This window comes from Rhinolophus sinicus, chromosome 13 (genome assembly GCF_057876585.1).
Source record: "Rhinolophus sinicus isolate RSI-liver-muscle chromosome 13, RSI-T2T, whole genome shotgun sequence".
NCBI classification, from domain to species: domain Eukaryota; kingdom Metazoa; phylum Chordata; class Mammalia; order Chiroptera; family Rhinolophidae; genus Rhinolophus; species Rhinolophus sinicus.
In genome coordinates, this window is record NC_142513.1 from 22,274,460 (window position 1) to 22,291,828 (window position 17,369).

General features: G+C 41.4%; 1 protein-coding gene across 4 annotated transcripts in view; it reads right to left on the bottom strand.

The window, feature by feature from the left end:
* TM9SF4 (transmembrane 9 superfamily member 4) overlaps positions 1 to 16,936 on the bottom strand; it is a 47,715-nt gene extending 30,779 nt beyond the window's left edge. Inside the window, exon 1 of one of the 4 annotated variants that reach the window (XM_074317196.2) lies at positions 16,690 to 16,936. In XM_074317196.2, the coding sequence (XP_074173297.1) occupies positions 16,690 to 16,704 (15 nt within the window). In that variant the 5' untranslated portion in view covers positions 16,705 to 16,936. The remainder of the gene's footprint in view (positions 1 to 16,689) is intronic. The other 3 variants (XM_019748500.3, XM_074317197.2, XM_019748501.3) reach the window with 3 other exon arrangements.
* Positions 16,937 to 17,369: the final 433 nt, after the last annotated feature.

Here is a 17,369-nt window from a genome sequence, read left to right on the forward strand (position 1 = left end):
TAAATGGTAACAAAAAGAAATCAGAAATGGCTCACTTATATCAGACAAAATACATCAGACTTTCAGTCAAAAATTGTGTCTAGAGACAAAGGGCATTGTATATAACGACAAAAGGGTCAATTCAATAGGAAGATATGACCATTAAAGATACATATGCACCCAACAACAGAGCTCCTAAGTATATAAAACAAATACTGACATATCTGAAAGGAGAAATTGAAAGCAATACAATAATAGTAAGGAACTTCAATATAGCACTTACAATAACGGATAGAATATCCACACAGAAAATCAATAAATGGCTGACTGGAATAACACTACAAACTAAATGGACCTACCAGACATATCTAGAACCTCCCACCCAACAGCAGAACACACATTCTTCTCAAGTGCACATGGCACATACTCCAGGATAGATTACATGTTAGGTCACAAAACAAGTCTTAAATTTAAGAAGATTGAAATCATTCCATGTATCTTTCCTAACCACAATGAAATGAAACTAAAACCCAGCAATAAAACAGGAAAATCCACAAATATGTAAAAACGAAACAACACACTCTTAAACAACCGTTGGGTCAAAGATAAAGCAAGTAGGAATTTAAGAAGTACCTCAGACAAAAGAAAATGAAAATACAACATACCAAAATCTGTGGAATGCAATAATAGCAGTACTAAGAGGGATGTTTATAGCGATAAAAGCCTACATTAAAAAATAAATAAATAAATAAATCTAGGGCCGGCCCGGTGGCTCAGGTGGTTGGAGCTCCATGCTCCTAACTCCAAAGGCTGCCGGTTCGATTCCCACATGGACCAGTGGGCTCTCAACCACAAGGTTGCCGGTTCAATTCCTGGAGTCCCACAAGGGATGGTGGGCTGTGCCCCCTGCAACTAGCAACGGCAAGTGGACCTGGAGCTGAGCTGCGCCCTCCACAACTAAGACTGAAAGGACAACAACATGAAGCTGAACGGCACCCTCCACAACTAAGATTGAAAGGACAACAACTTGACTTGGAAAAAAGTCCTGAAAGTACACACTGTTCCCCAATAAAGTCCTGTTCCTCTTCCCCAATAAAATCTTAAAAAAAAAAAAATCTAAAAACCTAACCTTACACTTCGAGAAACTAGGAAATGAACAAACTAAGCCCAAAATTAGCAGAAGGAGGGATATAATAAAGATTAGAGCAGAAATAAATAAAAAGAGAGAATTTAAAAGATATAAAACTCAATAGAACTAAGTTGGTTTTTTGAAAAGATAAACTCAACAAACACTAAGCAACACTAATTAAGGAAAAAAAGAGAAGACTGAAATTAAATCAGAAATGAAAGGGGAGACATTACAACACATGCCTCGAAAATAAGAAGGATCATAAGGGACTATAATGAATATGTCAACAAATTGGGTAACCTAAAAGAAATGGATAAATTCCGAGAAACATACAACCTACCAAAGCTGAATCAAGAAGGAACAGAAAGCCTAAACAGACCAATAAAAAGATAAGGAGACTGAGTCAGTATCAACAACTTCCAACAAAGAAAAAGTCCAGGATCAGATGGCTTCACAAGTGTATTCTACCACACATTCAAAGAACAATTAATACCAATCTTTAACCTCTTCCAAAAAATAGAAGAGGGGATACTTCCAAACTCATTTTATGAGGCCAGCATCAATCACCCTGATACCAAAACCAAACAAAGATACCACAAGAAAACAATAGGCCAATATACTTGATGAACACAGATGCAAAAATCCTCAATAAAATACTAGCAAACCAAGTTTAACAGCACATTAAAAGGATCATACACCAACATCAAGTGGGCTTTATCCCTGGGATGCAAGGATGGTTCAACATATGCAAATCAATCAATGTGATACTTACACCACTTAACAAACTGAGAGAAAAAAATCCACATGATCATTTCAATAGACACAGAAAAAGCATTGGACATAGTTCAACATCCATTCATGATTAAAATTCTCAACAAAATAGGTATAAAAGGAACTTAACTCAACACAATAAAGGCCATATAAAAAGCCCACAGTTAATATTACTATTTCTTGCTAATCAAAAATATACGTGTTCTGAGGGCGGCCGGGTGGCTCAGTTGGTTAGAGCGCAAGCTCTGAACAACAGGGTTGCTGGTTCGATTCCCACATGGGCCAGTAGCTGCGCCTTCCACACTAGATTGAAGACAACAAGCTGCAGCTAAGCTTCTGGAGGGGCAGACGGATGGCTCAGCTGGTTAGAGTGCGAGCTCTCAACAGCAGGGTTGCAGGTTCAATTCCCACGAGGGATGATGGGCTGTGCCTCCTGCAACTAAACATTGAAAACGGCGACTGGACTTGGAGCTGAGCTGCGCCCTCCACAACTAGATTGAAGGGCAACGACTTGGAGCTGATGGGCCCTGGAGAAACACACTGTTCCCCAATATTCCCCAATAAAAAAAATTCATTAAAAAAAAGAAAAATATATTTATGTGTGTTCTGAATTTCCCCTCGTAGGAAGCCATTAATACCAGACCTGTTTACCTTATCTGATATGTGATTTGAAGCCAGGGCAGAGGATTACAATCTCCTGGGTTATCAAGCCAATTAAATCTTAGAAGTCACTCCAGTTCTACCTTCTTTTGAAACAGAATCCTCCAATCTTAGCAGAAAGACAGCCCTGGGGAACTCAAGGGCTCCCTGAGAGCTCAGGTTGCAAAGGAATGAAAAGCAAATCCTCAAAGACGTCAATACACTTTTGTTCCAAAGTCTCAAACCAATGAAACAAGTACACACACACACACACACACACACACACACACCCCAAAAAAGACACAACAATGAGGATAATACTCACCTAGTGGAAAACAACACGAAAAAGCAACAGGAATCCACAGAGTTACTGAGCACCTACACAGGAAGTACCAGGCACTATGGCAGACAGGTCCCTCCCTTCCACTTACCCAGTCCCTGCTTTGTGCTAAACACTTTACAAACACCGATTTGCACCATCCTCACAACTACAACTACCTGGGGTTTTTGTCATCATTTCACAGATGACTGCCAGTTAACCCGAGATCCAGAGATTAAATAACTTACCCAAGGTCAGAATGAAGAGAAACAGGTACGTATGCTCTTTTTAGGCAGGTGAGTTATATTAACAGATGAAGGGCATATTGCTAACACCTACAGCTAACATTTACTGAATGCTGATTATGTGCCAGGTACAGTTCTAGGTTCTTTTCATGCAATAACCCAATTCATTTTCACAACAATCCTATGAGATAGACTCTTATTCTCATTTCACAGATCAGGAAACTGAGGCTCCGAGAGGTGACATAACACTAGCTGAGTCACGATGTGAACCCAGGCAGTCTGATCCCAAAGCCCATGCTCTAACCAGTGCAGAAATTACTTCACTATTTACTGAGCACCTACTGTGTGTCAGGCACTATGCCAGCATCACAGAACCCATGCCCACAAGGAGCTTTCAGCCAGTTGGGGGATGGAGACAGGTCATCAGCCAATCACAAAACTAGGTTCCAGAGGCTATGGAAGATTATGAGGCTAAGGACGGTGTTTTGGGGAATACACAGGAGCAGCAATACACCAACTCTCCGTGGGGAGGGGTGCAGATCTGAGAACTCAAACCTACTCCATGGCCTGAAGGGAAAGAAGAGGGAACGGAGAAGTGTTCCAGGAAAAGCAAAACACAGGCACAAAGGCCTGGGGGCCACCATAAGGAGTTTCTGGCAGATGAAGTGTGTGCTGGTGCTTCTCAAACTTTGTGCATACAGATCACTTAGAGACCTTGTTAAAATGCAGATTCCAATTTAGCAGGTCTGGGGTTGGACCTGAGAGGCTGCATTTCTAACAAGTTCCTGGGTGATGATGACGTGGACCATCCTTTGACTAGCAAGCAGGGATCGGTCTGTGTAGAAAGGAGGCTGGAAAACAGGTAAGGGACACATCCCACAAAAGCCACACTGAGGAATCTGGGCATGTCCTTAGTGCAGTTGGAGATACTAACTTTAAGTACTAAATGGAAGAACTTTAAGTAGTAAAAGAATAAATCCTATTTGCAGTTTTAAAAACTAGCGAGAGAGAGAAAGAAAGAGAGAGAGAGAGATTGGGGGAGAGGTATACAGCACATTTCTGCCCCAGAGATACAGTAGTTCCAGTCCTAAATTTGACATCTAATAAGGATAAATCACCTACCGTGTTTCCCTGAAAATAAGACCCAGCCAGACCATCAGCTCTAATACGTCTTTTGGAGCAAAAATTAATATAAGGCCCGGTATTATATTATATTATATTATATTATATTATATTATATTATATTATATTATACCCAGTCTTATACTATAGTATATGACCGGGTCTTATATTAATTTTTGCTCCAAAAGACACATCAGGGCTGACTGTCTGGTTAGGTCTTATTTTCGGGGAAACAGGGTATAAATTCTTGGTCAGATATGACAAGCAGCAGCTAAGTGAGGAAGCAGAATGGTGGGTGAGCATGCAAGGAAATTTACCAGGAGGGCTTATTGAAATAGATTCCTGGGTCCAATTCCCACAGTGCTTTCTTCAGCCCATCTGGAGCAGGGCCTGAGAATCTGCATTTCTAGCTAGTTCCCAGAAGATACTAATGTGCTGGTCTGGTCTTGGGATCACGCTCTGAGAACCACTAGTGTTGTAGAAAAAGCACCGGCTTTGGGGACCATACAGACATAAATTCAAATCCCAAACCCACCACTTCTTAGCTGTGTGACTTTGGGAAAGGTTTTTGGGGGCAAGTTTTTGTTGTTGTTGTTGTTGTTGTTAACTCTCTGAGTCTTGGGTTTATTTGTAAAATAGGAATATAATACTAAACACATGGCAGGGTGGTGGAGTGGTGATGGTCGTAGGATTAAATAAAGTACATAAAGCACTTGGCACATAGCAGGTGACTGATAAGGCAATGGCCTTGTTCGGGTTGCAGTGGGAAGCAGACCAATGAGTTCACTGCAAGGAGGGAGATGTAGGCTCAGTGTAAGGAAACTTCCAACAAGAGAGCCAGCCAGCGAAGGAAGAGGCTAGCACCATGAATGAATCAGACAGGAGCAGGTGACCATGGAAGGAGGTGAAAGGCAATATCCCCACCCCAGTGAGAAACGTAAACCAGAAGCCTTATGACCTCCCTTGAAACTCGAGAAATTCATGATTCCCTTGAAAATATGGGACATCCTATCAACCCAAGCAACCTAAAGGTGGAACAAAACAAGGCAAAGTTCCACCCAGAGTTGGGTCTGATAAAGACATTTTTTGAAGAACTTCAGGGGTCAAGTCACCCAGGAGTCCAGAGAGGGGAAGTGACATAGCAAGTTATCTGCAGAGTGAAGAAAGTCCAGCTGCACCAAGCCTAGCACAGCAGAGTGATCAGAGGTTTGTCACCATAGTGGGAGCCAGGGGACAACGGGACACCTTGAAGTCATGATTAGAGATGTCCAAAGAAGAAGAGTGCTGCCACAGGTTCATTGCTGTCTGTCTCTCCTCACCCTTCCTCTCTAGTTCTTGTCCTCTCTGATTCTTTGTCTTCCGTGTCCCTCCCCCGATTCGAGGCTTTTCTACTAAGAAACAAACCACTGTAGTCGGTTTGGTTATTTCCTTTTTACTTCAGGATTATTTTGAAAAGAAGAAAAATGAAGGCAGACTAGTTCTACTACATACTAAAACGCAGCATAGAGCTATCCAAACTGTTTGGTACGGGAGAAGACAGACAAGACTTAAATATACAAATTGAAATAGAAGCAGTATTGGAAGAAAATATAGATATACTTTTGAACAATCTTGACATGAAAAGTTTTCTAAGGATGAAACAAAATCCAAAAGCCAAAAAAAAAAAAAAAAAAAAGACGTATATGATGAAGAAAATGAAAAAATATACACCACAAAAAAAGACAATTTGGGTAAATATATTCACCACACACCTGACAAAGAATTAACGTCTTCAGTATGCCAAGAGCTCTCACAAGCCCACAAAGGACAAATAACCCAAAAGAATATAAATGAGCAGTTTTTTAAAAAGTTCAAATGGCCAAACACAAAACGATGTTCAACATCATTCATAATTTTAAAAAAATGCAAATCAAAATAATTACATCTCACTTTTTACCTATCAGAGTCACAAAGCTTTAAAAAATCTGAGTATACTAGCCATTGGTAAATTGGTTAAATCTTTGGGGAAGGCAATTTAGCAATATTTACTTAAAAGGAAGGTAGAATTATTATTAAAGGACTGCCAACCTAAGTTATTAAGTAGAAAAAAAGGTAAGATGCACAGCACTGTATGTAGAGCATAATCTCATTTGTTTAAATAAAATTTTAAAACCATGTACCAAAGTCAGAAAAAGACATCACAAGAAAAGGAAACTACAAATGAATATTCCTCATGAACACGAATTTTTAAATCCTAAACAAAATATTAGAAAATCAAATCCAGCAACATATAAAAAGGTTTATATATCACGACCAAGTGGGGTTTATCCCAGGAATGCAAGGTTGGCTTAATATCTGAAAATCAATCAATGTAATATACCATATAAATAGGATGAAGGACAAAACCCAAACAATTATCACAATAGATGCAGGAAAAGCACTTGACAAAATCCAACAAACATGCATGATAAAAACACTCAACAAACTAGGAATAGAAAGGAACTTCCTCAATCAGATGAAGGGCAGCTATGAAGAACCCACAGCCCACATCATACTTAATGGTGAAAGACTGAATGCTTCCCCCTAAGATGAGGAACAAAGCAAGGATGTGCACTCTTGCCATTCTAGTCAACACTGTATATAAATGTAACTAATGTGCACTAAAGCAAATAATTAATTAAAGGCATCCAGATTAAAAAGAAAAGTGCTTTTATTTGCAGATCACATATCTTGTATCTAGAAAATCCAAAGGAATCCACAAAACAACTACAAGAACTAATTGTATTTCCACATACTAGCAACAAACAATCCAAAAATAAGAAAAAAATACTTCCATTTATAATAGCTTCAAAAAGAATGAAACATTTAGGAACAAAAATTTTAAAAGGGCTTGTATACTGGAAATAACAAAACACTGCTAAGAATGAAGATCTAAATTGGAGAGACTTTCCATGTTAATGGATTAGAAGACTCAGTGTTGTGAGGATGACAATTCTCCCCAAATTGATCTACAGTTTCCATACAATCCCTATCAAAATCCTAGCAGGTTTTTTTTTGTAAAAATTGACAAGATCACCCTATAATTTGTATGAAATACAAAGGACCCAAAACATCCAAACCAACTTTAAAAAAAGAACAAAATTGGAGCATTTATACTTCCCAATTTCCAAGCTTATTATAAAGCTACAGTAATCAAGACAGTGTGGTAAGAATAAGCATAAAGATCAATGGAACAGAATTAAAAGTCCAGAAATAAATGTTTATGTTACACATAAACTGACTTTCAACAAAGATGCCAAAGCAATTTAACAGGAAAGGATCATCTTCTCAACAAATGGTGCTTGGACAATTGGTAGCCATATGCAAAAGGAACCTTACACCATACACACAAATTAACTCAAAATGGATCACAGACCTAAACAGAAAAGCTAAAATTATAAAACTTCTAGAAAAGAAGCTAGGAGAAATTCTTTGTGACCTTGGGTTAGGTAAAGCTACCATCGATACATCAAAAGCACAGTCTACATTTTAAAAATTGAAAAATTGGAGTTCATCAAAATTTAAAACTTTATACTTCAAAAGACATTAAAAAAATAAAAGACAGGCCACAGACTAAGAGAAAAAATTTTGTAAATCATGTATCTGAAAGGGAACTTGTGTCCTGAATATATAAAGAACTCTTATAATAATAAGAAGACAAACAATCCATTTAAAAAATGGGCAAAAGGTTTGTATAGACATTTCACCAAAGAAGATACAGGAATGCCTAATAAGCACATGAGAGGATGTTCAGTATCATTTGTCATAAGGGAAATGCAAACAAAACCACAATGAGGTATCACCACACACACCCTAGAATGGCTAACCTCAAAAACACAGACAATAACAAGTGTGGACGAAGACGTGGAGAAACCGAAACCCTCATATTGGTGGGAATGTAAAATGGTATAGTTACTTTGCAAAGTCTGGCAGCATCTCTAAAAAGTTAAACATAAACTTACCATACTATCCAGCAATTCCAATTCTAGGCGTTTACCCAAGAGAAAAGGAAATATACCGTGTTTCCCCGAAAATACTACCTAACCGGGAAATAAGCCCTAGCATGATTTTTCAGGATGACATCCCCTGAACATAAGCCCTAATGCGTCTTTTGGAGCAAAAACGAATATAAGACCCAGTCTTATTTTCGGGGAAACATGGTATGTCCATACAAAGACTTGTACATGAATATTTCTACAGCTTTGATCACAATAGTCCAAAATTGGAAACAGTCCCAACACCCATCAATTGGTGAATGGATAAACAAAATGTAGTGTAGCTATATACTGGAACACTATTCAGCAACAAAAAGGAGTGACCTACCAACTCATGTTACAGAATGGATGACCCTCAAAAACATCATGCTAAGTAAGTATTAGGTTGGTGCAAAAGTAATTGTGGTTTTTTGCAATTAACCTTTTGAAACGCAATTACTTTTGCACCAATCCAATAAAAGCCAGATTCGAAAGTCTATACATTGCATGATTCCATTTACATGAAATGTCCAGAAAAGGCAAATCGATAGAGACAGAAAGCAGAGCAGTGGTTGGCTGGCTGTGGTTGGAACAGGGACTGACGGCAAGTGTCAATCCCCTGAATGTAATGGAATTTGTTGCGGTGATGGAAATGTTCTAAAACTTCGTGTCATTTTGATGATGGTTGCACAAGTCTACACATTTACTAAAAATCATTGAACTGTATCCTTAAAATGGTAATTTTGGGGGGGTTAAATGATACCTTTATTTAAGAAAAAAAAATAACTAGCTAGAGGAGATATAGATGAAAGTAGTTTGGCAATATAATGGTAATTGTTGAAATTGGGTGATGGTTTATGGGGGTTCTTTATACTATTTCTTCTACATCTCTGTACGTTAAAAATTGTTTACACATTTTTATGTGCATAAATGTTCCGGAGAAATATTTTTTAAAAAAATAAAAGACTATCTACCTCTGGTGAATAGATTGGGGGTAGCCAAGTGAATTTCTTTTCATTTATAGTTTTATACTAACTTTTTTCCATGTACATGGATCACCCATATTCAAAATAAAATACATTGGGGCCGGCCCAGTGGCTCAGGCGGTTGGAGCTCCGTGCTCCTAATGCCGAAGGCTGCGGGTTCGATTCCCACATGGGCCAGTGGGCTCTCAACCACAAGGTTGCCGGTTCAATTCCTCGACTCCCGCAAGGGATGGTGGGCTCCGCCCCCTGCAACTAACAATGGCAACTAGATCTGGATCTGAGCTGCGCCCTTCACAACTAAGATTGAAATGACAACAACTTGACGGAAAAAGCCCTGGAAGTACACAGTGTTCCCCAATAAAGTCCTGTTCCCCTTCCCCAATAAAAAATAAATAAATACATTTACATTTTAAGAAGGGGAAGGAAAGTTGGGTGAGTTCTCCTGAAAATATACAGAAAATGGGAGCTATAAGGTAAAAACAATGCAGTGGGGATTCTGGCACCAGGTGTGTGGATAACCAGACCAGATCAGCAATTCTTAACCTGGGGAGGGTATTGCAAACCCCTCTGAGAATCTTATAAAACGCTGCAGACCCTGCGCCCAGGAAAAGCGCTACCAAATGCAGATTCTGACGTGTGATTCCAGGAGGACTGAGGCCTTGGAAGCTCATGGGCCCTGCTAAGACTCCTGTCTTGGGTACCATTTCAACTTTCTGTGACTCTTTGACTTCATTACCTCTGCAGCCCTGACAGCCTGACAGAGGGTGTCTGACCCACAGTTCATCTCGGTAAGGAAGTTATGGAGTAACAAAGTACCTGCTTCTTGAGAAATTCCATTGTATTTTCCTTTAATTTTTAATTGATCACCACCAGGAACTGTCATCTGAGGTTCGGTCTTGAAAAGTCAATTATTTAGCAAACATCTTTTGTGTGTTCAGAGCCATGAAAGGAGTGGGAGTCCTAAGAGACGTGAACCAGCCCGTTCAATGCTTTACTTGGTTTCCATGTCACGAGACGGCAAAGGCAGCATGTCAAGGAACAAGGCGATGGCAATCTAGAAGCCCTTTGTGCTGTAATCTAACACCCCACCACTGGCAAAGATAGGGGTGACCTGGAAAGTCATAAAGCTCGAGAGACCCAAGAATCAGGGTCTTGCCTCCCTATTTGTTTTATTCTTGGGGGCCAGGCATGCAAAAAAATCTCTCCCCAACAGCCCAATGAAGGACTAGTAGGACTAAAAAGTACCCCTCACCCTCCATAAAGGTGTGAACAATTAACTTCTTCCAAAGAAAATAGGAAGTTTCCCCTGAGAACTGAAAACTATTTTATTCACTCACATTTCTCTGTGGCCAGAAGTTAACCTTTTCTTTTCCGGAGCCCTCTGCCTTGCATTCTCCTTTTCCGTATATAGCATCACCTAACGATACTCTGGCCAATCTGAACAGCCTTTCTGGTTCCTATTTCATGCCTTTCCTGCTGCAAAAGCAGCACCTTCCTTAACGGCAAGCTAGAGTCTTCCTTTTCCTTCTCAAAGATACAGTTGCCATTTTAAGATAACTCAGTAATTGCTCCCCAGATTAACACACACACACACACACACACACACACACACACACACACACAAGCGCTTTGGGGCACAGTTTGCCAACAGCTAACTGAAATCAATTACCCAATCAGCTAAAGCCCCCAAAGTTATTCAACCACATAGGCAGGATGGTTAATGACAGCTAAAGACCACTTACCAAGCAGCCCCATGGAGCTAAAGAACTCACAGAGCAAAAAATAAAATAAAATAAACAAACCCAGATTAAAATTAGCCACAGGAGACTCTGAAACTGTACTTTGTTTCAGAGCCCATAGACACAGAGTAGCTGTTGAGCAGAGATACACAAAATGACTCAAAGCTGTTCTTTGGGGGCAGAGGAAAACCAGCAGTAGGCTGTGGAAATCCAATGAAACAAATAACTACCCTCAGCAAACAACAGACAACCAGACCTAAACCTTGAGGCCAGAAAAGTGCAGAAATAAAATTTGAGAAACGCACTGACTCTCCCTCTCTGCTTTGAGTATTTATATATATATAAAACCTCTCAGTCCAAGCAACTGGCTTAAATGATTCGCCTCTGGAAGACTTCAAACTTTGGAGAAGAAAAGTTACAGAGAGCTCTCTTTGTGCCAGGCACTTTATCTCATATTTCATTTCATCATCACAACAACCTTTTGAGGAGAGTATCATCCTCCTTTTAAAAAGAAGGAAACCGATTCAATATGGGATGATGAAAAGTTCTGAAGCTGGATGGTGGTGATGGTTGCACAACAATGTGAATGTACTTAATGCCACGGAACTGTACACATAAAATAGTTAAAATGATAAATTTTGTCATGTCTATTTTACTACAATTAAAAAATTTTTTTTATAAAGGTAACTGAGGTTTAAAGAAGTAAACAGTTTGTCAAAAGTCAAAAAATCAGAGTGTCACATTCTAGCCCAGGTCCTTAGACCAAGCCTTAGTTTCTTCATCTGTAAAATGGGTTTCTGTAAGGATTAAATGGAATAGTAGACGGGCATATGCTTTATCAACTGAAATGTATTATGTGAGTAGAAAGTTTTCCCTTGAAGTCAGGTAATGTAAAGGATTACCACAGACCTTTAACAGCTTTTGAATCAGAATGTCCGAGTAGGAAAAACTTTATATAGAAACCATCTTATTCTGGGGTTGCAAATTCAACCATCTAGACACGTCATGCAAGTGACCTAAAGGGTGAAGCTGCTCGGAAGTAAGACAAGAGGGAATTGAGGAGAAAACGATGAACTGGGCCCTGCATGGAAAATGCTTCCAATGGGGAATTTGGGCCCACATTTTCAAGAGAAAATGAAAACCTGGAATTGTGTAATCTCCCAATCATTAAACATTGACAACTTGAAAAATGTTGAGGTCCTGTGCCAATATACACCGTCCCCCATTACGTCCATGTGAAGCTGTGGGTCATGGATTGCCAATTTATAGCACCTCATCGACCTGAAATAGAAACCGAGGCCCAAAGATGTTAAGACCACCCAGACTCCCTTCTCCAACAGCCTTAAGGATTCAGTTCTAACTTGTGATCTGATTTTGTTTTTTAAGAACTGCTAGTAGTTTAGCATCCCTTCTGAATACAAAGCCTTCGATTTCAAACCCTGGGAGGTCTGTCAGTTTAATGCTCAGGCGTAGGTGAGAAATCATGATAGGAAGGCAGAGAAGGAAGCAATGAAGAGGACTGAGGCAGCACGGAGAAGTCCTGCTGTCCCCAACCATGACCCATTTGGCAAACACCAGTGTCAGCAAATGGTTCAGGGATCAAAGCAGGCTTGCGGGTGGTACGTGGCAGATGGCCCTGCTCATCCTGGGCCCTTCCCACCTTCCTGCCAGTGCCTGTAGATCAAAACTCACCCTTCTCCAGCGTTCTGCAACCTGCTTCTTTAATGTGGACATCAAAGGGGAACTTTTGTCCAAGTTGTAAAAGAGAAATCAAGAGGCAACTTAAGGCCTGTCTCTGCCTCCTCTGCGCTTTCTGAGGGGACTAAGGGCGCTTCTTTAAAGGGATTCCTCAGAGAAACACATCTGAACCAAGGCCTGGGGTCGGCACCTCAGCTCCAGGGACACAGTGGCTTCTGAAGAATATGTGCCAGGTGGGGCAACTCAAGAGATCAGTCAACACAATCACAGACAAAAGCTTGGAAAGGCCACAGGGACTATGTTCACAGAAAAAAAACCCAAATCAATCTGACTTTATAGGCATATCAGCAGGACTCACCTTAAGTGCACGTATTCTAAACAACTGAATTTTCAACCTGGTATTTAGAAATCATCAGGTCCAAACCTTAATTTCACATATGGCAGATATGGGAACGGACCAATAAAGCCAAAGGAACTTGCCCCAGGCCACACAGTGGATCAGTGGCAGTACTGGGACTAAGCGCAGGCTGCTGACTCCTGCTCCAGTGCTCCTTCCTTAATGGGCTGACGCCCACCCACAAGCGAGGCCCACAGGACACAGCAACTTCCCACACAGGGGACTAGTGAGAATCCGGGCCTCCTGCCTCCTGTTCCAGGACTCTGCATCCAGAGGGCACCACTAAAAACAGTTCCTGTGCTTCTGACTGAGCTGGGGTGACTGGCGAGCCCTGCCTCCACCTGCTCAAGGGAGCTTTGAGGTCATGGAGTCCATTCCCCCGCCTCTCTGGACTGGATCAAATGCAAGTAACCTCAAAACAGTGTGAACTGACCCAGCAATTGCACCCCTAGGTATTATATACATGCAAGAAAACTGAAAACATGTCCACACAAAAACGCACATGAATGTTCACAGCAATATTATTGATAATAGCCAAAGAGTGGAAACAATCCCATTGCCCATCAACAAATAAAAGGATAAATAAAATATGGTGCATCCATACAATGGAATATTATTTGGCCCATAAAAAGGAATGAAGTACTGATCCATGCTACGTGGACTACCTTTAAAAACATTATGCTAAAAAAACAAAACACACACACACACAAACAAAAGCCAGATACAAAACACCACATGTTGTATGGTTACACTTACGTAATGTGTACAATAGGCAAATCTATAGACAGAAAGTAAATCAGTGGTTGCGAGGGACTGGGGCGGGGAGTGTGGGAAGTGACTGCTAATGGGTTTCTTTCTGGGGTGAAGAAAATGTGCTGGTACACAGTGGTGAAGGTTGCACAACTTGGTGAATATACTGAAACCCACCAAACTGTATACTTTAAAAGAGTGAATTTTATGGTATGTTAATTAAATCGATAGAAAAGGAAAAAAATCCAAAACTGTATGAATGATGATATATGTGAGAGGAGTACACAGAGTTTTATTCTCCAAATGGAGGTTTCTAGACTCCTGAGATGCCTGCAAATGTACTCAATGGACATTTCCAAAGTTCCACCACAAAAATATTCCTCAAAGTATATTTCATATGCTCAATATTTCTTATTTCCATAAAGAGTGACATATGAGCCTGTCTGTCACCTCAGACCCAGCTAGATCAACTTGTATCCTGCAACTTTGTAATAGAGTCGTCTAAACCCAGGGCAGCAGGAAGGCAGGAGAGAACCTCAGTTTACACCAGCCATACTCCTATAGTGGGAGAAGTCTTCTCCTGCAGGTTCAGGTAACACCCACTGTGCTAACAGAGACCTGGGCAGCCCAACCCTTGGGGAAGAACGGCCATTCACTAAGGAAAGGGAGGAGAGAGAAAAGCTAATAAATACTACCACTTGAAACTTCCACCCACAACCCTAACTTTCAAAATAAAAGAACAAACCAAAAACCCAGCCTGTTCCCACGGTCACGGAACCCACCAGCTCAGTTCCTCTCTGGCTGTATGACTTGCCTCAGAACCCATACACCCCAAAGCAGGTCCACATGCTTCTACCCCCAATGGTTGTGAAACAACCTTTGTATAGAAGGGTGTGGGGACTGTTATGACTTCCGTGTAAAGTGCTTCATACAGACCAAACTCAAGCTTATCTGTGACCCCACTTTGCCTGTTACACATATCTCCCGGTAATAAACTTGCTTCTACATTTTTCACTATCCCATCAAACATGAAGTTTGTTGTGTGTACCCTTTAAATTGGCCTATGGGTCACTGTATACATTACATCCTCAGTTTCTTGAAATCAGTTACTGTATTCACAGCACTTACCACTATCTGACATTATCTTGTTCATGTATTATTTGTTTACTTTTCTCTCTGTCCTCAGACTAGAAACGCTCCATGTGGGTTGGGACCTCAACCCTCTAATTCACAACTTCGTCCCTAGGTCTTAGCACAGAGCAGCACACATATCTTTGTTGACTATAGAAATATGTACTAGAAGTATGTATCGCTAAATTATTGCCTCTTAAAAACCTTTGAACAGGGCAGGAATTTCCCAGTGCAATGCTATAGATGCCACTTTATTAAACATTTTCCCTATGGCAAGAGAGGGTGTGACTTTTCCTGTTTAGTTCTTACACCATCTTGTTCTGAATATGGCCCAGAAAAAAATGGGTTTCAACATGTCACTTTAGGGATTTTCCCCATTCACTGTTCAAATTAAAGTCTGACACCACAGAAACCAGGCAAGGCTGTGAAATCTTTTACCTTCCCTCTGCAGTTCTAAATAAGGAATCCCTCATTAAACAAATAGGACAAGGTATCAATTGGTTAACAGGAGGGAAACTCATTATCAGCCAATAATCTACCCTTGTTTGGTGAAAACCAACATCAAAGAATTTAAACAAAAATCTTCCTTTGTTAAAATCAAACGTCACTTCCTTTTCTGTGTCTTCCTTTGCATTCACTCCCAGGATAAAATTATTTGCTAAGAAAGCAACATACAGAAAGACCTAGAAAATCACTCTGGACTAAATGTCTTCAATTTTGGTTCTGGTCTCCTGACAAGCAGAACGTGAGCTGAGCTTCTGGAAGAAAGGCCAGTCCTTCAGAGATCTACTTTCAGAGTTCTGTACCAGGAGCCAACAAGTTCTGACCCACTTTCCAGGCACACTGCACCCTTATTCCTCCTAACGAGCTCCATCCTAATAAACTTCATTCCTAACGAGTTGTGCAGCCTAGTAGGAGCAGGAAGGGGAGGCAGCCATATAGGACCAGTATAGTGTTTTTTTAAAAAAAAAAATATAGTACAGGCCACCTCCATCATAATCTCTGCTGTGCTTATAAAAGTGTGGATTCCTGGGCATCACCTAGCCAGCCCTACACAATTAGAATTTTTGGGAATGGGGCTCAGGAAATTGTAGTTTCAACATGCCCACCCTCCCAGTCTTATGCACAATAAAGTTTGAGAACCAATGGGATAAATGCTCCCCAGGAAAGGCATGGAGTTGATTAAGAGGAGACAGGAAACATGGTGAGGGAAGGGTCTGGGGACGGAAGATTGGAGAGTGGATAGGGCATGCTCCGAGGTAGTGGCAGTCAAGACGGGTGAGCGATGGGAACAGGTGAGGGTGGAGGTGAGGACCGGGTTCTGGAAAGGATTTGAAACAGGGTTTGGGAAGGCTGGTCAGAAGCGAGGTCGCAACAGCGGACTGGTCAGGATAGTGGGGAGGCGGGGAGAGCAGGGTCTGGACGTGAGGGGGAGGAGCAAGGGTGGGAATAAAGGGGAGGCTCTTCGGGTCAGGGCTAGGAAGTGAAAATTGGAAAATGGGGGCCACAAAAGGCGGAGACCAAAGTAGGACAGGAACCCGCGAGGACGGTAGACGAGACCTTTCCTGGGACCCAGTGCCTCCCCTAAAACTCCGGGCCTTGACAAGCCTGAGTGTGGGTCCAAGGCCAGGGATAGGGGGAGTTTGGGGGAGATGAGCCCAGTCAGGGACGCCCTTAAGCCTGAGCTAGGGGTTCCGGAGGTCGCTTGGGCCAGGCACGGGGCGCCGGAAGGTCCTGAGATCTCCCGGAGAACCCCGCTCCAGCTCTGGCTCCCGGAGTCTCCTTCACTCACCATCGCCGCCGCCATCTTGGATCCACGTGTCGCCGTAATGACGTCAGCGGAAGTGGTGTTTCCCTGGTTATGAAATTTAACTCCGCGAGGTGCCTCACGATTTCAATCGCTCCTGTATTTGCGGTCAGGAAGGACAAAGGACACTCCGCTCCTGATCGGTAGCCTGGTCTGGGCAGTCAAGTCGCTGATTAAGGGAGGAGAGAAGATGGTGTAACTATGGGAGCCATATTAGCTCCTGGCAGAGGCTGCTCCTCCCCCTTCTCCACTGCATTGTGGGTAATGGGAGTGTGCGTAAACGCGCTTGTTCTTTGGGCTCCATCTTTACTATTGGAAGACCCGTTGCCAGGGTTACCTGAGGCCTGGATTTGTGTGAGTGGGGTGGGTACCAGGGCTCTAATAGCAGCCCGACTCTGAGAATAATTTATAATTATATATTTGATTCCTTGCTTGACTATCCTATATCCTTTCCAATAGACTGTAATCCCCATGAAGGTAGGATCCTGTCTTTTATTTAATCTCACTCTGCTTCTCATCTGTAAAATGGGGAGGGGATTATAATACCTTCATCATAGTTTTATGATGAGGATTCAATGACATAATGTTACATAGCATGTATTCAATAAATAATCGTCATTATACTCTTATGTCCTTCAGGCATATTGTAGGTGCCCAATACAATA